This window comes from Puma concolor, chromosome D2, assembly GCF_028749965.1.
Source record: "Puma concolor isolate L17-30 chromosome D2, mPumCon1.1.hap2, whole genome shotgun sequence".
Taxonomy (NCBI): Eukaryota; Metazoa; Chordata; class Mammalia; order Carnivora; family Felidae; genus Puma; species Puma concolor.
Window position 1 is genome coordinate 46,259,220 of NC_141677.1, and position 23,020 is coordinate 46,282,239.

Consider the following 23,020-nt stretch of genomic DNA (forward strand, 5'->3'; position numbering starts at 1 on the left):
AAGTAGTTGTATTTAACCTACTCCATAAATGTTTATAACATTCACTTGGGTAGCCTAAGAATGGCAGCCAGTCTAGCATCTGTATCTGGCAACCACATTGTAGACATTTTAGGCAAATCTAATTTTTCATCTTTGGACAGTCCAGCTGAGAGGGACAGTTCTCCCGTCTTCGAGAACCATTCGTACTTGGTATTAACCGACAGCTTCTCCAACAGCTGTTAGAAGCACTCACCTTTCTCCACACTAGTGACATCTGTGCTAAATCTCCTTTTATATCTTGGGGTGTATTTTAAGGGGTGGGGTTTCTGATCTTCAAGAGGTGTAACAAAATTAGACACATGATTCACCCTGCAGACTTTTACTGAGAATTCACTGTGGTCACGGCACTGGGAATTTAAAGACAAATAAGAAGGCCTGCTTTTAGTGAGTCCATAGGCAAGCTGGTGAAGAAATATTTAAACAAGGGGCGCCTGGGTGGCTCTGTCGGTTAAGCGATCAACTTCAGCTCAGGTCATGATCATGTGGTCCATGAGTTTGAGCCCTGTGTTGGGCTCTGTGTTGACAGCTCGGAGCCTGGAGCCTGGTTTGGATTCTGTGTCTCCCTCTTTCTCTGCCCCTCCCCTGCTCATGCTCTGTCTCTCTCTCAAAAATAAAAATTAAAAAATTAAAAAAAAAGAAATATTTAAACAAAAGTTTATCAGTGTGGAAAAGGCAAAAGAAGTCATAGAAGGATGGGTTTATTTGGACTCTTGGTTGCAAATGATAAAAACCCAACTCACACTAGCTTGAGCAAAAACAAGGGGAAGATTTACTGGCTCACATAACTGGCTTAAAGCACAGTTGCATCCGTTGGCTTAAATTTTGTGATCTGGTTACCCCAACCCACTAATTCTTTCTTTTCCTTCCCTTCAGTTTTTCCCATTGTTTCTTTCCTTGCCCTGTTCTCTCCTGCTCTCCCATCCCATATTTCCTTTTCCCTTTCCTGTCCTTTCCCTCCTGTCATCTTCCCCTTCTTTGTCTCTTCCTTCCTATCTTTTTTTACTTTTAAGTTTATTTATGTATTTTGAGAGAGAGAGGGAGACGAGGAGGGCAGAGAGAGAATCCCAAACAGGCTCCACACTGTCAGCTCAGAGCCTGATGTGGGGCTCAAACTCACAAACTGAGATCATGACCTGAGCTGAAATCAAGAGTTGGTCACTTAACTGACTGAGCCACCCAGGCGCCCCTTCTGTCTTTCCTACCTATCCACATGGAGAAAAGATGGCTGTAGGAAGCCCCAAACTTTCTTCTTTACAGAATGAGAGGAGTGCCTGGATGGCTCAGTCGGTTAAGCTTCTGACTTCTGCTCACGTCATGATCTCCTGATCTGTGAGTTGGAGTCCCATATCAGGCTCTGTGCTGACAGCTCAGAGCCTGGAGCCTGCTTTGGATTCTGTGTTCCCACCTCCCCTCTGCCCCTCCCCCACTCATGCTATGTCTCACTCTGTCTCTCAAAAATAAATAAATGTTAAAAAAAAAAAATACAGGGGCGCCTGGGTGGCGCAGTCGGTTAGGCGTCCGACTTCAGCCAGGTCACGATCTCGCGGTCCGGGAGTTCGAGCCCTGCGTCGGGCTCTGGGCTGATGGCTCAGAGCCTGGAGCCTGTTTCCGATTCTGTGTCTCCCTCTCTCTCTGCCCCTCCCCCGTTCATGCTCTGTCTCTCTCTGTCCCAAAAATAAATAAACGTTGAAAAAAAAATTTAAAAAAAAATACAGAATGAGAGACTTTCTTTTTGTGAGTATCCACATAGCAAATTTCATGGAAGGACTCTGAATCTCCCCCGGTAACCAGGGGTGGGTGGGACACTGGGTTTGAAAGAGCTAGAACCACATAGGATGAAAGAAGCCTTTCCTTAATGGAAGGAGAGTTCTAGGCAGATACAGACGTGTTGCTGCAATGGAAGATCCAAGAAGGCTTCAGAGGGAAAATATTTAACCTGCATCTGTAAATACGAGATGTGTTCACCACGAAAATGGTGCTGTGCGTAAAATTGCATGGCATATTTGGGAAACAGAAAGTCTTGAACAAATTAAAATGTCACTATTTTAAATGGCTGGAATGAATACACAGAAAAATAACCTTAGGAAACCAACCAAAAATATATTGGTAATATATTAATTACATATAACATAAACTAATTAAATGTAACATGAACTTAAAAAATTTAAATGTAGTAATATACTACTACATAACAATAATATATAGTTCTAAATATAGTAAAAATAATCATACTTACAGATAAAGCCAGAAACGTTTATTTATTCAAAGGAAATGATTTAAAAACCATGAAGGAAATAAAAGGGAGATAAGAATCCATGAGACATTATACCATATTCCTGCTGTTTGAAAAGATCTGATATGCAGAGTTGATTCAGTATTAACCAAAGTCCCTGAGGGATGGCATATAGAAGTTGATAAATTGATTTACAAATTAGTTGAGAAGAATAAAAAGGAATGTAAACATTCTAAAAACCATTGAATTGTACACTTTACATGGGTGAATTGTATGGTTTGTGAATTATATGTTTATAAAGCTGTTAAGAAAAGAATAGGCAGGAAAAAAAATTTAAAGCTAAAACAAACAAAAATAAAGTAAGCAAAACAATGAAAAAGACCCAGGGTTTTGGTGTGTACAGTGTATTAAGTGAAAAATCACCTTAGGAAACGGTACCATAGGGGCGTCTGGGTGGCTCAGTCGGTTAAGCATCTGACTCTTGGTTTTGGCTCAGGTCATGACCTCACATTTTGTAGGATAGAGCCCCGTGTCAGGCTTTGCACTGAAAATGAGTAATTAAGACATGATGGTATTAATGTAAAGGTAAAGATTCATTAATGTAGCAGAAGGAGCCCAGGAACACACCCAAACATAGCATGGATGCTTGATTTATTCCCTAGGTGCTACCGCAGACTAGTGGGGAAAAGGATAGTCTTTGCGATACATGGTGCTGGGGTAATTTGGTATCCTTAGGGAAAAAAAAAAAAAAAAAAAAAGAAATTGAACCCCAAATTATAACTTATACAAACATCTATTTCAGGTACATTCTATATCGAAATGTGAACAGGAAAATAATAAAAGCTTCTTGAAAATAGTATAGAAGAATATCTTCATGTTCTCAAGGTAGGAAAAGGGTTAGAAGGTGGAGGAGGGGCAGTAAAGTATCATCTAAACTGAGAAGGCGCTTTGAGACCAGAAAATGAAACAGGCAGCTCCATACAGTTTACACAGTTTTATTCAGGGTAACTTACTGATGCGGGAATTGGGCAGGTGATGATCAGAGCTGCACAGCGATTCTCCCCAAGGTCCAGACCTTAGTCCACGAATTTTCTAGAGTGAGAGGATGTGCAGAGAGCACTGTGGTGAGGACAAAGGGTCTAACACTTAACAGAACTCGTACCACCATCTGTGCCAGAATGAGGCAAGGGCCGGGGTGGGGGTGGGGGGAGGTGGTTAGAAACTGTTATCTCTGTTAGTTTTCTAAACAACTTCAGGGAAGACCAGAACAAGTCTTCCCACATTCTGGTCGGGGCATACTTTAACCTCCAAAGGGCTGAATACGTAGCCCGAGAGAGGTCATTGTGTGGACAGGATGGAGGGCCGAGGTGGAGTCAGAATTGTCAGCACTCCTACAGAAAGACTTCTTAAAAAGAGGACCAAAAACCATCAATATAAAAGATGGCTTCAAGGGGGGCCTGGGTCGCTCAGTCAGTTAAGCAACTGCCTCTCAGTTTTGGCTCAGGTCATGATGTCATGACTGCGAAATCGAGCTCTGCATCAGGCTCTGCACTGGACTTGGGGCCTGCTTGAGATTCTCTGTCTCTCTCTCTCTCTCTCTCCCCGTCTGCCCCTCCCCTGCTCTCTCTCTCTCTCAAAAAAAATTGTTTAATTTCACTACATTAAAATTAAAAACTTCTATTTATCAAAAGAAAGCCATAAAATGGGAGGAAATCAACCACAAATATATTAGTAATTAAAAAAAAAACCAGAATGGGAGAAAAAATTTGCAATACATCTAATCAAAATGAATTCCTACAAATCAATAAGAAAACCACAAACAACCCAGTAGAAAAGCAGGTAAGATCCATGAGTCAGCACTTCATAAAGGAGGAGACTCGAAATGACAAAGTAACATATAAAACATGTCCAGCCTCCTTCGCCATCAGCAGAGTACAAATTAAATCCACAATGAGGTACCTCTACATACTAAAAGGAATGACTAAAATAAAAAGACTGACAATACCAAGGATACCAAGTGTTGGCAAGGATGTGGGAGCGATGGAAACTCACACTGTTGGTGAGAATGTGAATTGACTTTGGAGAACAGTCTGGCTTTATCTACCAAATTGGAAGATATGCAAACCCTATGATCCGGCAACTCTACTTCTGATTTTATGCCCCCCACCAAATACATAATGAATTCAAAACATAATGTGGAGCGAAAGAAGCCAAATACAAAAGAATGTGTCCTTTCCAATTCCTTATATAAATTTTGTAACAAAACAAAACAAAAAAACCTGTAGCATTTAAGGCTGCGTAGTCAGGTAGTAAAAGCAAAGAAGTGATTTCCACAAAAACTAAGTTAGTGGTTATTTTGGTGGGGCGGGAGAGGTGTGTTTGGGCGGGGGCACAAGGGAAGATTCTGGGGAGGCTGGTTTACCAGTTACCAATTTCCTAACCACTCCACATCCATCCTTACTTAATACATGCTCTGCAATGAGTACGCTGCTGAACAGTAGAGGGCGCGAGAGGCACACTGCGGGAGGCAAGCGCTTTTCTTGCTAGTTCTGGTAGCTGCACATCAGTCACGATAAGGGTGTGAGGACACTGGATGGCGCTCTGCGCCTGCCACGCGGCCCGAGCTCGCGGTCCTTAGGCCACATTGAACCCATGTCTGGCCTGTCAGTCATGTTCCCATGACCCTCCTGACCTCGAAACCAGAGCTTCAGCCCTCTCTCCACCTTCTGGAAATTTGTCTCATCAGGTTAGTTAATCAGCAAACTCGTAAGAGCATGTTATCGAAACAAAGGGAAGACAAGAATCAAATCTGGTCACTTGCAGGATTATACTTTACATTAGTGGAGATGAGCACATAATTTACACAAATGGAAGGGAAGGAGGGGGGAGAGGGAAGAAAGGAGGAAGGAAGGAGAGAAGAGAGGAAGAGAGAGAGGAGAGAAAGGGGGGGAGGGGAGGAAGAGGAAAGGGAGAAAAAGGAAAGGTGGAGAAATGCACAGACTCACTAGCAGCTAAAGGTGCACAAACAGAAACGGCTTATCTAATAGGCACACAAAGGTCCTTTAACACGTCCCAGGCGGTGGGACTTGATGGCACTTTGTGTTGCCTGGGACTTTTTTGGGGTCTATCTGGCAGTGTGTAACAGTGACACCATTTCAGACAACTGGAATCTGATAGAAATACCAGCTTCACCACTTCCTGGCTATAGGGCCCCGAGAAATGGCAACCCCTCCCTGATGCTTGCATTTATCCTTGTTTTTAAAGTTTATTTATTTATTTATTTATTTATTTATTTATATCCATTATGTTGAAACTATGGGATGTAATCTGCAAACCACTTCATCCTTTTTTTGTTTTTTCCCCAGTGACCCATTCGAACCTGCTCAGCAGGTAGCTTCTCCCTGCCCTTTGGATAAAAATCTGGGGTGAGGCCCATGACTTTTTTGATCACTCTTAGATAACAATAAATTTTTCCTGTAACTTCTACTTAAAAAAAACCAAACAGGCTGTGTTCAGCGCTTAAAATGTCCAATCTCATGTAGTCTGAATTCCCAACTTCATTTAAAGTTTGAGCTTCCCCTTCCCTCCTCCCCTCACCCTGGCTCCTGCCTGCAGGAGGCTGCCACAGGAAATGGGCAGGTAGCACTGTTTTCCTGTTTCTCCATCTTGTGCTTTCACACCTTCCCCAACCTACTAACAGAGGCTCCTGGCTGTCCTAGCAGGGGCAGGGAAGGGGCACGGCCAGGAGGCCACTGAAGGGGCAGGAGAGGTTCTCCATGACTGGTACGGTTATGAGCTGCAGTACTCACGTGGGGACTTCAAGAGCCTCCTTGCCCTATGGATCCCTCACCTAAGGTCCCCTTGACCCAGGTTTGCCCCAGAGTGTGGGATGGCACACAGCACCACCCCCAACCCCTTTAAAGGTCTTCATTACATTGTCTGGAAATTATACTTCCCAGACACTCTTACGAACAGTGTTCCAGGTTGAGTTCGCCAAACGTGAGATAATTGGGTGAGACAAGAAACGGGCACCTGGGTGGCTCAGTCGGTTAAGCGTCCGACTTCAGCTCAGGTCATGATCTTGCGGTTCGTGAGTTCAAGCCCTGCGTCAGGCTCTGTGCTGACAGCTCAGAGCCTGGAGCCTGCTTCAGATTCTGTGTCTCCCTCTCTGTCTCTGACCCTCCCCCGTTCATGCTCTGTCTCTCTCTATCTCAAAAATAAACGTTAAAAAAAAAAGAGAGAGAAAGCAGAAAGAGGGTAAAAATCATCCTTTTCTTCCTTTGACTCTGAAACTTAGGCCAGCAAGATGCTCCAAGCTCCTGCAATAATTTGGGCAAAAAATGCTACAGTGAAAAATCAGAAAAAATGTAACTGGCAGATGGCTGTGCAAATTCTCGTCACTCATCACTACAGGATAGTGAGTGGGCAACAGCGGCCGAAATAGAGGATCTGAGGTTCTCGCCTTCACTGAGAGCACCTGTGCAGCCAAGCACAGGCCCCTGGAGTTCCCCACTGCTAGAACATATCAGCAAAGTGCATTGAATTATCACCCCAATTCTTGACCCCTCTTGGCAGCTATGTCCAAGGCTATGTTGCTTACAGTTCCTCTCATAAAAAGGCATAGTTTTCCTCCCTGCCCTTTGATTTTGAACTTTTGAACATGCCTCAGCCAACAAGATATTAAGTAACAACACAAGCAGAAGGTAGAGATGCGTTTGCCCTTCTGCCTTCTCCAGGAAAAGAACCCTCTCCTGGGTAGCTGCTGCCCCTTGGACTTGTGCTCAGAATGAACAAACACAGAGCAAGCCTGGGTGAGGACCTGGAGCCAGGCAGACCTATTGTTTGAAAGTGAGTTGCCTAATCTAGATTGGCTCACACTCAGCTGGCCATAGATGGATGAGAAGTAAATGCTCATTCTAGTGCGACACTGAGATGTCATGATTGTTTGTTATGTGCCATTACTGCAGAAACGAGGACATGAGTGGTGTTTCTCCTTTTGGCTTCACCAGCCATCCCAGGAACTGTGTAATCAAGTTCCCTGTACAAACCATTGAGATGTTGTGATTGTTTGTTATGCACCATTACTGCAAAAACAGCTAACTGATACAAGCAGCTTCTCTCCTTTTAGCTACACCAGCCTTCCCATGAATTGTGTAATGAAATTCCCTGTATAAAATCAGTCTTTGAAGAACATTCATTTTCTGGGAATTCTGAGGAAAAAAATTACTTTTCTGCTTGAGACAGAACGATGTTCATGGCAAGAACCCCTAGAAAAGCTGAATAAAATACAGAAAACCTCTTTTTAGTTACCGGAGAGCTGCTCAGTTGACAAGCATTTGACAGACCATGATCTCATAAGAAGGAAAACACAAAGAGGTGAGCTGACATTCTGTGATCCACTTTTTCCTTCAGGAAACGTGCTGATTCCTGTTAAGAGGCTGAGCATTTGGCCAGAGAGCTGTGGCTATGAGACAGAAAAGGCAGCTGAGTGTCTGGAGCTGGAGAGACAAGAAATTGGAGATTGGGGTCGCCAATGCAGCTAGGACAGAAGGGGCCAAGATGTTGAATAGAAAGGAGGTAGAAAAGTAATTCTGACACTTAACGGTTTTCCACTTTGAGGCATTTGCTGAATTATGAAGCTGTGAATTAATTTATGCAGAAAGCCTGTGAAAGATGTCAGGTCCTTTCCTTTTCTTTCCTTTCCCTTCCCCCTTCCCCTTCCCCTTCCCTTTTCCTTTCCTGTTGTTCCTTTTTCTTTTCTTTTCTTTTTTCTCTTTTCCTTTCTTTTCTTTTTTCTCTTTTCTTTTCTCTTTTCTTCTCTTTCTTTTTGTTCTCTCTCTTTCTTTCTTTTCTTTCCCCTGCCTCCCTTCCTTCCTTCCTTCCTTCCTTCCTTCCTTCCTTCCCTGAAAATAGCATGATACTAGGGAGATAAAAACTAGAGTTCAGGACCCACCAAGGAAGAGGGGCCCACTGAACACAACAGAGTCTCCTTTAGTGATCCAAATAGTACCCTTGGAAGACTACCCTCTAGAAATGTGGGAAAACCAGAGGTGGTGATAGAGCCTTACAAAAACTGTAACCCAGACTCCAGTGAGTTCATTACAGGACTGGATTAAGGTGACCTCTCTCCATTCTGGCGGCCAGAGGATATAGTAAACCCTCTCTGGAGGAATAATGTCTCCTGGGGCTACTATAATTTCTCATAATGGTCAGTATTTGACAGTATATTGCCAGGCATACCAAGTAACAGGAATAAAGGGAGAAAACATACACAATAAAACTGGCCCACTAATGACACAGATATTGGTGTGACTGACAAAATAGAGACTTTCATCAAAGAACTGGAATTATTACAAAGTATCAAATGGAAATTTAGAACTAAAAAAGTGCAGTAATCGAAATTAAGTACTCAGCATATAGGTTAACTACAATTAGACTTAGTGGAACAAAATTTGTTGAAATGTAGGAGGGCAGTATAAAAACTCTAAGCTGAAGCAGAGACATAAAGAGAATGGAAAATACAGCAGAGTGCATAGGAGTCCTGTGGGAACTGACAGAAAGATCTAATATGTGTGTAATTGGAGTCTCAGAAGAAGAGGAGGGGAAGAATGGGGCAGAAATCATATTTGAAGAAATATGGGATGAGAATTTCCCAAAACTGATGAAGCTTTATTACTCCCAAGGTGGGTAAATAAAAAGAAAATTGCTTGTAGGCACACCAGACTCAAGCTGCTGAAAACCAGCAACAGAAAATATTAAAAACAGCCAAGGGTGGGGAGGAGAGGGAGATACATTAGTTTCAGAGGAGAAACAATAGCACTGATAACTCACTTGTCAACAGAAACGATGGAAGCAAGAAGACAATGCATACCATTTTTAAACTGCTGACAGAAAGACAATGTCAGCCTAGAATTCTGCTTCCACAAAAAATCCTTTAAAAATGAATTTGAAATAGACGTTTCTACTCAAAACTAAGAAAATTTGCTGTGAGCAGATCTGCACAAAAAGAAATACTTAAAAAGAAACCTTTAAGTAGGAGGAAAATGATCTCGGGTAGAATCCCAGAAATGTAGGAAAGAATAAAAAGCAAAAGGAAGAACAACTATGTGGGTCAATATAAATGAATATTGACTGAACATAGCAATAATAGTAATGTCTTGCTAGGTGTAAAATATATGTGGAATTAAAATGAATCATATCAATACCATTAAAAAACAGGGGGAAATAGAGATTGAGTTTTCTAAGATCAGAACATTATCTGGGAAGTGATTAAAAGGTAAGATTTGTCTTAGACTATAATATACAATAGATACAAGTTGTAATCTCTAGGGGAACCACTAAAGGAATAATAAACTGTGTAAGTAGCGACATACAGATGAGAAGTGGCAGGATTAAAAAATGAATTAATGCAGGAGCACCTGGGTGGGCTCAGTGGGTTAAGTGTCCAACTCTTGATTTTGGCTCAGGTCATGATCTCATGGTTCATGAGATTGAGCCCCTCATTGGGCTCTGTGCTGACAGTGAGAAGCCTGCTTGGGATTCTCTCTCTCTCTCTCTCTCTCTCTCTCTCTCTCTCTCTTTCTCCCTCTCACTCTGGCCCTCCCCCCCATCAAAATATGTAAATAAACTTTAAGATTAAAAAAAATGCAGTTACAATATGAATTAATACAAAAGAAGGCAACAAAGGAGAGAAAACAAAACAGGACAAATGGGAATAAATAGCAGTAATTACATGTAAATGAGCTAAATACACAAAAGACAGAGGTTGACAGACTTGATTATATTCAAGAGATAATTATGAGAACATAAGAAAGTTGAAAAATATGGGGAAAAATGGAGTGTTAGAGCTGTTTCACAATAATACATGGCCTAATCCACCAGAAAAAACAACTGAAAATGAATACGAGCCTAATAACACAGCCTCAAAATATACAAAACAAAAATTGATGAAACTAAAAGAAGAAACAAACAAATCCACAATCACAGTGGGAGACTTTAACCTCTCTCCATCATGAATAGAAAATATACCTTCCTCCCCCCAAATCAGTAAAAATAGATGATTTGACCAATCTGATTCATAAACTTGACCTAAGAATAACACAGAACACCTACTCACACAGAATACAGATTTGTTTCAAGCGCGAGGATATTGCAATAAAAAAAAATTATAGAAAAATCTCTTATGAACATAACTGCAAGAACACTTAAAAATGTAATAACATGTCACCAGACATTGTCCATACCCATAGAATGTGCATCATCAAGAGTAAACCGTGATGTGAACTGTGTTTCTTAGGTGATTATGATGTATCAATATAGGTTCATCAGTTGTAACAAAGGTACCACTCTAGTGAGGGATGGCGATAATGGGAGGAGGCTATGGATGTGTATGAAAAAAATCTCTGTATTTTCCCCTCAATTTCGCTGTGAACCTAAAACTGCTCTAAAAATGTAAAGTCCTAAAAAAAATAATTTAAAAAATGATGTTGGTATGTAAGGATATTAAAAAGTAATTAAAAACATAATAGCAAATAAATCTAGATTTTAAAGAAATAAGTCCAAGTACTACCGTGTGTGTGTGTGTGTGTGTGTGTGTGTGTGTGTGTCCACACAGACATACAGACAGACAGAGGAACACAAACACCACTGGCTTCTATTACAAGAATGTAAGTTTGGTTTGAAATTCAATTTTTTTTAATGTTTATTTTTGAGAGAGAGAAAGACACAGTGCAAGGAGGGGAGGGGCAGAGAGAGAGAAAGAGAGGGAGACACAGAATCTGAAGCAGGCTCCAGGCTCTGAGCTATCATTACAGAGCCTGACTTGGGGTTCAAACTCATGGACCACGAGATTGTGACCTGAGCTGAAGTTGGTTGCTTAACCAGCTGAGCCACCAAGGTGCCCCTGGTTTGACATTCAGAAATCAGTACAATTCATCACATTAAAAAAAAGGAGAAAAATATGATTAACTGAAAAGACGCAGAGAAAGTATTTGATAAAACAACGCTATGATAAAAAAAACTTAAAAACATTTTTATTTATTTATTTATTTTGAGAGAGAGATCACAGGGGAGGAGCAGAGGGAGAGAGGGAATCCTAAGCAGGCTCCAAGCTCAGTGCACAGAGCCTGACAAGGGCTCAATCCCATGAACCATGAGATCATGACCTGAGCCAAGATCAAGAGTCAGATGCTTAACCGACTGAGCCACTTAGGTGCCCCATAAAAAAAACTTAACAAATTGAGGACACATAATCATGAGTAGGTTAAAGGTCCAATAGCAAATATTCCACGTAGTAGTGAATATTGAAAGCTTCCCCCCTAAGACTAAGAAGGCTACCTGCATGCTCTCCCTACTGGCAGCCAGCACTCTCTGGAGGTCCCAGCCAGTGCAATTTGGGTTTCCATCTTGTACCCTGTAACCTTGCTGAGCTCGTTTATTAGCTCTAACAGTTTTTGACAATTCCTTAGCATTCCCTATAGACAAGACCATGTCATCTGCAAATATAGTTTTACTTCTTCCTTTACAATCTGGTTGGTTTTGTTTCTTTTTCTTGCCCAGTTGCCCAATCACTGCAGTTTGACAAGATAAAGAAGCCATAACGACTGTGAAGGAAGAAACACAACTGTCGTTTGCAGAGGTCATAGCTATATGCAAAGAAAATACAAAGAATCTACCAAGTATTACAATTTAAGTTATTTTAGTATATGTGCTGCCGAAGTGAGCACAATTTAAGTTATTTTAGTAAAACCACTCAATAGAAACAGTCCACATAGTAAAGTTAATAGAATCTCTACATACCAGCAAACATAAATATAAAACATCTAAGAATCTAGCGAAAGATGCGCAAAAATACTTTCCTGAAAACCACAAAATGGTTTTAAGAAAACTTGCAAAAGACCAAAAGAAACGGAGGGATATACCATGTTAATGGATTGAAGATTCAGTATTGTAGGGATAAAAAATGGCCCCAAACTGGTCTGTATACTCCATGGAAATCAGTCAAACTCTAGCATTTCTTTGGTGTGGAAACTGACAAGCTGATTCTACAATGCTTTGTGGAAATGCAAAGGCCTTCTTCATTCTGCAGGGATCACCTGGAGGACAGGATTGAGACAACTCAGGCCACCTCTCGCTCATCCAGTGGAAGCACTTGTGTGTTTTTTGCCCTGACCATGTCTGTAGACATTCCAGCCCAATACAGCAATCCCTTCTTCTTCCCCATCAGACCAGAGAGCCTGCCAATCTCTTCCATTGAGAATGTTCAGTTGTGAGTCAGTTGCACCAGTTCACTCTGTCCTGCAAAGGGGATACTTAACAACTTTTCCAAGTGGCCCTGGAAAGGCCACTGATAGGCGTGAACGTCACCTTGAAAGGTAGGGTGGCTGGCACCTCTTGTCTCAGGACCCCAGGTGAAATGGAAATAGTCCCAGTTTAGCAGCCTGCTATCCAAACATATAGAGAACCCCTATCACGTGTGTGCTATGATGTTATTAGAAATTACTGGAGGGGCGCCTGGGTGGCTCAGTCAGTTGAGCATCTAACTTCAGCTCAGGCCATGATCTCGCAGTACCTGAGTTCCAGCCCCACATCGGGCTTGCTGCAGTCCTGCAGTCAGTGTAGAGCCCACTTCAGATCCTTTGTCCCCCTCTCTCTGAGCCTCCCCCACTTGTACTGTCTCAAAAATAAAATAAAACATAAAAAAAAAACTAAAAACAAAGAAATTACAGGAGTGTGGGCTTTGTTGGAATGTGTGTGTACAATAAATGAGAAAAAGTAAACAAGATATTCTGTTTGGACCACTGCCAGGTAAAATGAGTCTTTATGCATTGACAGAGATCAGATCGGAAGCGAAGTTAAAGAGGCACAAACAGAGAATAATGATGGCTACTTTCTTTTGCTGAAGTTGCTTCACTGCATAAGAAAAGAGACAACACAGGTTTAAAGTTTGTTCCATTTTCACAATACGGTGTGTTGACCCCCAAGTTCAACAGCATTTGGGTGAAAAAGCAGGTTGCCTGTTAACAGAGACAGACGCGATGGCTGCTCATTACCTTGAGTACAACTTCACGGGGATCGGATGACTGTGGTTTGTGGGGACTTCCATTTTAATGAACTTCACATAGACACCTGCCACAACACAGTCCCCATAATGAAATCACTTAGGTTTATGGGAAAAGCTCTCAGCCCTGCGGGCTACGCTTTTGACCGCATGCTTTCACCATTTCCTGCCTAAAGTGAGAGCCCCAAGGAGCTGAATGCTGTCAACCAGGGAGACCACAGAAGCCACTAGAACACCTGTAAGACCAGGGGCGTGAGGCTTGGATTATGGGCAAGATGTGGCATGATGTGGGCCAGGGTCTGACCCAGCCCTGGGAGGGACCTAACACAGGTGAAGGCCTCCTCCCTGGCACAGGGACAGGATGCCGAGAACACGTCCACCACTTGGTACCTGGGTGGGCTGTTCCCAATGTTATTTCCCAGGTCCTAAAGCCAGCGAGTCTTGATCCCTGAGAGCCTTCTCTCCTGAGCTGTGGGCACGCCGTGCTGCCCAGGAATCCTGGGGCTGTTCCACACCAAAGTGCCCAACCCAACTCTGAGACTGTGCTATTTATTGTGGACCAACTGAAATCAGTGCTTTGGGCGCCCCCTGCACCCCATTATTCCCCCGGCACAGTCTGTGTTCTCTGCTAAGCGGAAGGCAGGGAAACCAGAGCCCATATAGGTTTAGCATCAATATGCCATCAGCTTTCCGGGATGGTGCAGCCTAAGTTTCCATTGAGCACACAGAGCTCTGCTATCGCTGAATAGAGTATTTCTTCTGAATGCCTGAGATTCCGGTCCATATCGGGACTGTGGTGCCTGGGATTCGGAGCCCAGGCAGCCCCACGGGAGAGGAGGATGGAGTGAGTCGGGAGGGTACCTGAGGCTGGTGGGTGGCAGCCAGCCACGCTGCCGAGCTGGCTGGGGCTCCCTCGTCCCTTCTCTCCTGCGTGGTGGCACTCACAGTGCCCTGGCTCCGGCCGGCCTGGCAGCCCAGCAAGATGCTGGCTGGAGCATCCAGGCCTGCGGCTGCCACAGGGGAGAGGAGAGCAGGCCCCCCCCCGCAGACCCGAGGGCGTGAGCCGGGTCAGGGCTCAGTGGTGCGACAGAGGGCATGCCAGCGCTTCACCAGCTCCTTGGGCTTGCTGAACATCTCGTTCCAGTGCTCCAGCTGCTTGCCCCGGGCATACATGTAGGGGCCCACCACCACCCGGCCCAGCGCGTGGCTCTCTGCGGGGGAGGGAAAACGTCTTCACTCTCTGGACCACAGAAACCACATCACTTCAGCAACATCCCCCGTGCCTTCTCTCTTTCTCACTTACTCCTCCTTTGGAAGGGTGGAGCAAGCCCCCTCCCTCTCTAAGCAAGAGCTGACAGCCCCCAAAGGACCCTGCCTTTGCTCTGGAGTCGGAGATGGAAAAGGGAGCCCAGGTGGAGAGCCAGCCCTATGGGGTCACCTTCTCTGCCTCTCACCCTCCTCATGAGACATCTTAAGCCAGCCTCACGCCAAAGAGCTGAGGGAGAAAGGGGTCGCTCCGGAAAGAAGCCCTCTTCCATCACCTTCACGCTGCCTGAACGCTCCTCCTTTGCCCGTGTCCCCAACAGCCCGGCCGGGGTGCGGGGGCAGCCTTACTCTCTCCTTCGGCACCCTGCAGCACGGTCAGGCTGAGGCTGGCAGTGTCCAGCTCAGCGGGGTCGGCCTTGAAGCTGAAAGTCTCGCTGTACACGGGGTTGGCGGAGCCCAGGACAGCCGAAGTCTTCTTGCACTTGACAAACTTGTTGTGGTTCATCAGAGACACTTTGACACACACACCTGCGGGGCAGTGCAGACCGTGGGCCAGGAGGAGCGGGCGGGGGCCCAGCCTCTGGCCTGTGGGAGGTCTGGCTGGGAGGGTGCGGCCCACCCTGGGCGCCAGGACCCCCGTTGCTCACAGCCACTATAGCCAGAGGGCGTTACGAGAGGAAACAGGGTTGATTAGCGTATGGCCTCACGCCAGAGGAAACGCTGGGCTCCCTTCCTCTTCCTTCCTCTGTGCCTCCTGAATGCGCCCACGGCTCGGCTGGCCCTTGTTTACCGGGGCCTGGCACCACACGCCCATCCCTCCTTTTGGTGGAGGGGGGCCCTCTCTGCCTGCTGACTGCTCAGGCTCCCTGGGGCCCCTTAAACACCTTCTGCTTCAGAGGGCTGAATTTTTGGAGTGGGGCTCATATGGGTTTTGGATCCACAGTGGAAGGTTGAATGACAACTTGCTTACAGTGACCCAGATGCGGAGACACACAAATGGCAGACAGCCACCACCTTGCTGGGGGGGGGGGGGGGGGACACATAAGGGCAGGACATTATGCTGAGCCAGAGCAGGGCCTTCGCTCCTCCAGCTGCTGGGTTCTGGGGGGCTAGAGGAAGCAGCACCCCATGCTGCCTGTCGGCCCGGGATGCCTCTTCTTCCAGTCGGGTGCCATGCCTTGTGTGCAGGGGAACCCTCCGTGGGGGCAAGGGGACGCGGGGTCTGGCCCTGGAGGAACTGGAGTCCTTCACAGAAGGGCAGAGGTAGAGGCGGGATCAATCTAAGGTGGGTTCAATCTAAGGAAGTGGTTTCCCACATCACAGTTGTCCACAGAGGGTGGTGAGCACTCCTGTGGTGGCTCAGACACAGGCAGGAATTGCATGGCCAGGGGCAAGGGGCAGACTCCAGCTCCCGGCCCCAAGTTCACAGGACAGAACCTGCCCGGGGGAGAAGAACTTACTGACAAAACTCGTGTCCTCCTGGAGCTGGAGGCCCTTGGCTCGAAGCACGACCACGGTCAGGCGGCGCAGGCAGTCGTTGTAGCCGAGGCAGAACTGCAGGTCTCCAAACTCAGAGGGAGGCTGGGAGGCCAAGAGGAAGGCAGCCGGGTCAGTTAGCAGGTGCCGGAGGAGCCGCAGTGCCTTCCTCCTTGGTCCCAGCAGTCAGGCACTGGTACTGTGTGGCACTTTTCTCCTTTAAGCCCACCCTCATTTGGGCTTGGGTGGGGAAACTGAGGTCTGGCCAGCTGAAGGGACTTGCTGAAGATCACACGGTAGTGAGGGGCAGAGCTTCGGACACAGACCCAGGTCTAGGGGATTCCAAAGCCTATTCCAAGCTGCCACCATCCTCTCGGGGGTCAGGAAGATAGAGGGTAAATATTTTCCTCGGTTGGACCATTTGGGGTGTCACCTTTCACAGCTGTCTGATCTAGGTGGGAATTTAAGTGTGGACTTTTTACAAGTCTCTGATCTCCAGGGCGAGAGAACCTCAGGCGGCCCTTCCCTGCCCAGAAGCGGCTCCACTCTGCCCCCTTGTCCCAGGCACTTGCGGCCCAGGCCCAGAACCCTGAGTCACACCGGTAGGGGCAGTGGGCAGTAGGCTGAGGGCTGTCGCTGGCCGACAGGTGCTGGGTCACACCTGCCCACGGTAGTCTGACACACAGTGGTATATGCCTGGTGACCTTGACCTTTACCTCCAGGCTCTCAGCCTCCAGGTCTCTCCAGATGAGGCGCCGGCAGTCACCTGCCAGGGTCTCGTTTTTCAGGGGGAAGAACACCTGGCCCAGGAGCTGGTGCTTCCTCTGTCTGTCCACGTGGTACACGGAGAACCTGAGTACCCTTTGAGTGATGCTCTTGCTGGACACCTGGGGGAGATGAGGGTCTGCGCTGGGGTCAGGTGTGGAGACAGGGGATGGGATAGGATGGCGTGCTGTTCTGGACCCAGGAGCTTTTGGTGACAGGTGACTCAACCAGGGACCTGCACACCCCAAACCCAGGCATCCTCAGGGGGCCCTTTCCAGCAGCGAGCCCAGTACCCCTGGGAAGCGGGAGTGTGTGCCACAGCCTTGCCTTGCAGGGTGTGTTTCGAGGACCAGCAGCGTTCACCACTCGCTTGGACTTTGCTAGAAATATAGGACCTGGGCCCCACCTCAGGCCCATGAAGGGAATCTACCATTTAACAGGACCTCCAAGTGATTTGCCTGCACATAAATGTATAGGAGGTCTCACACCGGAGCCCAGGGAACCTGCCCGTCTCTGCCATCTGAGTTGGGCACCCCTCTCCCTGAGGCTGTGTCCTCATCTGTAATGGGGATAGTGGTTCTTACTCTTTGAGTTCCCCACGCAATCGTGGGGTCTGATGTTTGGCAGATGGTCAATTAATACTGATTTGCTTCTCTTCCTCTTCTCCTTCCCCCCCCCCCCCATTAAAGCACAAAGAGGCAGAATCAAGTTGGGATGGGGCAGGAGAGTGATGGTTAAACAAAAATCAGTTTGTGAGCGTGACATGTGGCCAGGCCAGTCAGCAAGGCTACATGCCTTCATGTCACAAGGCTTCATGCCCCGAGAAGGGCGAGGTCACCTGTGAGTTCCCACAGCCTTGGCCCCCAGCAGGAGGCCGGGAGATGGGCCCCATGCCACCCCTCCTCTCAGCTACAGCTCTCAGCCCAGAAGAAGGCAAGAATCAGGGCTCTGGCTCAGCAATCACCCTCTTCTGGATGCTGCCTGGACTGTCCTTACCTTGCCAGCCAGCCTGCTGTCCGCTCTTGAAAATGTTTGCCCAAGGCTTCAAGGCAGCTCTTGATGGCTGGTTTCCCATAAGGGGCCCCCAGTCACCTGCTCAGGCTCCCAGGTACCTGTGAGCTTGGCTCAGTGCCCAGACAGCCTCCGCACCTCCAGACCCTGAGCCAGCCCGCCCACAGGCCAGCAAACGCACCACCTGCTGCAGGATGGCTCTAGGGTCCTGCACCGGTCTCTGATAGGATAGGCAAGTTCCTGCCCCCACCCCAAGGGGCATGGGGGGCTTGCCCTCTGCCTTCTTTAGATAACCTTGCCAGAAACCTCACAGTGCTCCAAAGCCTTGGAGCACTTCTCCAGAGCCCCATGGGCCAGAGCGAGGCATTCAGTAGGTGCTCCAAGAATGTGTTTTCTCGTTCTCTCATCCAGGCAGCCTGGCCAGAAGGAGCCCAGCCCTCTACCCCCTCACCTCCCTAGTCTCTGCCCTACCCCCATCATCAGCGGTCAGGACAGGGCAGGCAGGGGAAAGCACAGCTGGTGGCATCAGGGGTCTTGGGGGGGCTGCAGGGCCCTGGCTAGCACAGAAGGCTGGAGCTCACCTGCACGACGTCTGCTCCTTCCCAGGAGGCCAGACCCTGTCTGCACCAGAGGCCTTACCTGGAAGATGAAGTGCTCATCAAACTGCGGGTTGGAGGTCTTGCGTTTGGTCTTGGACTGGAGGAAGCGCCGCTCGTCGGGCAGCAGATGAAGCTTCACCAGGGGGCTGCAGGTCTCTGAGGGGCCTTGCAGCCTCCGCGCCTTGATCAAGCCCACCAACAGCCGCTCGGCTTCCTGCTGGTATTCCAAGGAGAACCACAGCCGCCCCAGGCAACCCTCAGGGAAGTCCGTCTCACTCGTGTCCTCTAGGAACTTGTATAGCTCTGGGTTGATGGTCCCCACCATGCCTGTATTTCCAAGGACACAGGGGCGGGGTGGTCTGCCAGGCCAGAGGAAGGCAGGGCCATGGGGGACAGCGAGCTCTGGGCTTCACCACCCCTGCCCCCTGCTCGTCTCTTCTTGGCTGAGCCTCCAGTAGGCAGTTCACTGGCCTCTCCAGACCACATCCACCCCCTGCCCTTCTCTAGACTGAACACAACCTCTCTCTCTAGTACAGCTCCTCAGGCAGCCTGCCAGCACTAAGGCAGGGCATATCCAGGCCTGCTTCCCTCTGCGGCTCCCAGCAGGGTGAACAGTGTTCATTTAATCCCTGCCCCTTAGGTCAGGGCCTGCTTGTTGGGCAGGGGGTTCATAGTGCCCAGGACCTGACCTGGCCCCTGTCCATGGTGTTCAGAGGATGTCTCAGTGATAAAACTTTGCCTCTTCTATTCCTGTTGAAATTAGAAGGGCCTCGCTGATAACTGAGTGGTTCCTGGGAAGGTATCTTGGAAGGTGTTCAGAGCAAAGGTATGGGCAGAAAGCTGAGCACCCAGCTCCCACCTTTCTGAACTCTGGATCAGCCAACCAATCAGTCTAGGAAAGAACCCATCAAATGTTCTGCACCCGCATACCAGGGTTCCAATCCCTCTGTTGCCTACAGCCTCTGTGACCTTGGGCAAGGCACTGTTAGCCTTCCGAACCTCTGTTTATGAATGTGCAAATGGGGTGAGGATCTCTCCCCCCAAACAGGCAGGGTGATGTCTTACTCCACAATGGCACAGGAGGCCATATCTGGTAGAGGCTAGGGTGCAGCAGGCATTTCGTAAACCCAAGTACCTGGAAAGAATGGTCACTGGGCCACTCTTCCCAAGGGAAACCAGAAGATTCTGCCCAGAGCACTAGGATCCCAAGGGAGATGACTTTACTGCTGAGACTCAGCAGAGCCCAGCCAGCAGCACCCCTGCTTCTGTTTCACTCCTGGGGTCCAACCCAGGGGGTGGGGCTGCTGCCTAAATTCTGCCCCCAGGAGGCCAGTGGTGTGGGCTTTCCCCAGGCACCACAATCCTGGTGGTCTCTGCCCCCAGAACAAGTGGACCTGGTAATTGGGGGCATCACTGGAAGGCTGCTGGTCCAGGCTGTTTTCCAGGGTCAGGCCCATGAAACCAAATGGTTCCACCCCGGCCAGAGCAGACCCCGACCCCAGGCAGGCTCTGGCGGGAGCACTCACCAAGGTTGCTGCTGGAGGTGTGGGGCAGGAGCTCCGGGGCTGGGCAGGGGTCCCGTGGGACCTGAGCCCACTCTCCACTGTTCAGGGGTACCCAGTCTCGGTCTTGGAAGGAAGGGGGCACCACGAATGGCACACCTGGTGGCCTGTCCCGAGGCGGGAAGATGACATGTTGGTGGCAGGTGGAAGGTGTGGCTCCCACAGCCCATAGGGGTTGAGTGTCAGAGGCTGGGGGAGGAAAAGCCAGCAGGAGCCAGGAGGAGGCAAGAGCACCATTTTCTGGGCCCACACCTGCCCCTGCCTGCCCCCCACCCCCACCCGCAGCCAATACCTCTGCCTGTCTGCAGCCAGTGGGGCCAGCACTGCCTCAGCCACTTACTGGTTGTGTTCCCCGGACCTGTTACTTATGTCCTCTGAGCCTATAGGAAATAAGCTCATTCTGGAAAACGAGCTTCATAATGCCTGCCTCATAGCTTGTGGTGACAATTCTGGGGTTTCTTCATGATCGCTCCCAGCATGATGACCGCATACAGGAGGCACCCCATAAACAGACCTTTCCTTTCCCACCCTACTCCAAGGGCAATGCCACAGGGAGGGCCCTAAGCAAGGCCAGGGGCTTGCTTGGCCCCACACCCTGCCTTACCTGCTTGTCTGGGTCCTGGCGGCATATGGCGGGCAGAGCTTGTCCCCTTGTGTGCTGGACGCAGCTGTGGTCCCTGGCAGCTCCTCATAGGTGAACATGGCACAAAGCCTCTTCCAGAGACAGCAGCTCACCCAGATCAATAGCAGTAGCAGCAGCAGCCCCCCAGCGAGGCCCCCGATTACCAGGGCCACCTGCTCTGGGGGCAAAGACCACTAGGACTGTGATGCCTGGAGAAAGCCACTCCCCTTCACACCACGGACCTGTTGGGGGCAGGATTTGGGCAGCAACCACATGCCCTGAGTTGGACCCCAGGAGCGACACAGAAGCAGGCTTCCTGTTCCTTTGGAAAGCAGCTGGCCCTGGACTTGAGATTCTGGCTGAAATGAACCATTTTCTTGTGCTTCTGAGTAGAAATTAAATCTGCTCTTACCAGAACCTTTATCTTCCCTGGACTCCTATTCAGGCTTGAGAGCAAACCTGAGTGTGGGCATCATGTACGTAAGGAAAGCCCAGGAAGGGGTGATGTCCTGGTTTGCATTCCCAGCCCTATCCTTTGGGGTCCTGGAACCTGCTGAGAGGCCGAACTCACGTTTGAATTTTGTAACTGTCTCTACAACCCAATCCCTTGTTCAACCCTCTATCAAGATGAACCCTCTTAGGGGAGTCCGCTGGAGACGACGGGAGTGTGGATGAAGAAAAGGGCAGTGGGCGTGAGAAACGGAGACACAAGTACCCTTTGCTGCCTGCACCCGTACAATTGCGGGGACCTGGCAGGATCCACTCCCGTTTCAGCGCCCTCTCTGGGACGCTCGCTCCCAGGCGCCTGCTGCCTTCCTCTGACAAAGAGGGGGCCTCCTTCGGGTCACGTGAGGACACGGGGCTTCCGGGGCTCTGGGGTCTGGACGAGGGGAGTGGTGAGAAGGAGACACTCCCCCCCACCTTCCTGACCCCCAAAGGTCCTCGAGGAGCGGGCCTCCCTCTCCACCTCTTCCCGCGCTAGGAGCCACAGGCAGGTGCGGGCGGCGCCCCAGCGGGGCAGGGGGGGCGGGGGGAATTGGGGGCCGAGGGCCCCCGACGCCGCCCTGGGGGCGCGGGTGGGGAAGGGGCACTTACCCGCCATGACACTGCTCGGCGGGCTGCCGGGGCTGGGGCGCACTGGTCTCCGCGCCTCCACGCGCCGCGGGACAGGCTTTTAAAGCGCGGCGGTGCCGTCGGCGGGCGCGGGGGCGGTCCCTCGTCGGGTCCTGGCGGCAGTCGGCGGGGGAAGGGAGCCCGCCCCCGGAGGCCGCAGCTCCGCCCCGGCCAGGCCCGGGTCGCCGGCGAAGGGGGAGCCGCTGGTGAGCGCCAGGAAAGTGCAGGACTCTGGGCTGCGCGGCTGGGGCGGGGTGGGGTGCGAGGGCGCCCCGCTCCGGGAGGGCAGCGCCAACGCCTTGGCCGCCGCGTCTGAGGGAGGGCTCGGCACCTGGCCCTTCACGCCCGGCCCCCTGGACACGCGACACGCGGGTCTAGGAGTGCCACTCCATCTTCCGCGATCCTCTGCAGGCTGTGGCTGCGCCCCCCGCCCCCTCCCTGGCTCCCCCCATATCCCTTCCCCGCCCCCCCCACCCCCCCCCCCCCCCCGACCCCGGGCCTGCGCCCACTCCTGCTCCCGAGGCCTGCCGGGCTTCCAGGTTGGACTCTCCGAGCGCGGTCCCGGGCCCCCGCGCCGCCTGCCTGACCGCGGGGGGCGAGGGGTGCGGGGCTGAAATTCACGGGTCCGCCCTGGCAGCACACAAAGTAATGAGGCGTTGGACAGCCCGGGTTCTGCAGCGGGACCACCTGGGTTCCTACCCCGGCTCCCCACTAGCCAGTTGTGACGCTGGGGACAATTTCCTTCAGCGCTCTGGGCTCCCTGTCCTCAATTGGGTTAGTAATAGTAATCCCTCTGGGGTTAAAGTATGTAATGGACACGGCTTAGAACGGAGGTGACTTGGCCCCACGGTGCGTGGGGCGGGGGGGCGGGGAGTGGGTGGTGCACAGCGCGTGCCAGCCACCGCTATGGTGATTGACTCAGGGTGGCGTCGCCTGGATCCCCTGGACACCCGCAGCCCCTCTTACTGAAATGCTTATTATCAGACCGCGGGGGCAGTGCCAGTCGGGACTAGTGAAGGCAGCCAGAGCCTTGACCGGAGGCTCCGGTCCTCTGCCAGCTTCCACCCGGCGTGCGTCCCATTGGAGGACGTGCACCCTCTTGGCGTCCCATGGAGTGTCCCTGTGGGGTGCTCTGGTGGGAGCATCTGAGACCTTGAGGGGGCGTCTGGAGATGGGGACCGAGATGAATATGTGTGTGTTGGTGAGGTGAGGGTGGGGGGAGGGTCGGTCTTGTTTTACAGCCTTGAAGGTTTTGACCAAAGACCCCCTCTGGGC

The 23,020-nt window shown here is 49.7% G+C and overlaps 1 protein-coding gene across 8 annotated transcripts; it reads right to left on the reverse strand.

Annotated features, from left to right (window-relative positions):
• Positions 1 to 2,278: 2,278 nt before the first annotated feature.
• Positions 2,279 to 21,848, reverse strand: LOC112854362 (synaptotagmin-15). Of its 8 annotated transcripts, XR_015241681.1 has the most exons (10): positions 21,728 to 21,848; positions 20,615 to 20,810; positions 19,975 to 20,117; positions 18,489 to 18,775; positions 16,790 to 16,960; positions 16,058 to 16,178; positions 14,946 to 15,125; positions 14,193 to 14,542; positions 3,286 to 3,364; positions 2,279 to 2,816 (listed from the first exon to the last, which is right to left on the reverse strand). XR_015241681.1 is itself a non-coding variant. In XM_086680197.1 (9 exons), the coding sequence occupies exons 1-8, from the start codon at positions 21,732 to 21,734 to the stop codon at positions 3,312 to 3,314; spliced, it is 1,158 nt and encodes a 385-aa protein (XP_086536323.1). In that variant the 5' UTR covers positions 21,735 to 21,848; the 3' UTR covers positions 2,279 to 2,816; positions 3,286 to 3,311. The 8 variants fall into 8 exon arrangements, 6 of the variants coding, with proteins under 6 accessions (XP_086536323.1, XP_086536320.1, XP_086536324.1 ...); XR_015241682.1 differs by lacking the exon at positions 3,286 to 3,364; XM_086680197.1 differs by lacking the exon at positions 14,193 to 14,542.
• Positions 21,849 to 23,020: the final 1,172 nt, after the last annotated feature.

Coding starts and splice junctions, on each gene's coding strand:
- LOC112854362 (XM_086680194.1), bottom strand. Junction 16,179..16,789: donor TGGAGGCTGAGAGCCTGGAG/GTAAAGGTCAAG, acceptor TTGGCCTCCCAG/CCTCCCTCTGAGTTTGGAGA. Junction 15,126..16,057: donor GGAGGACACGAGTTTTGTCA/GTAAGTTCTTCT, acceptor ACTGCCCCGCAG/GTGTGTGTGTCAAAGTGTCT.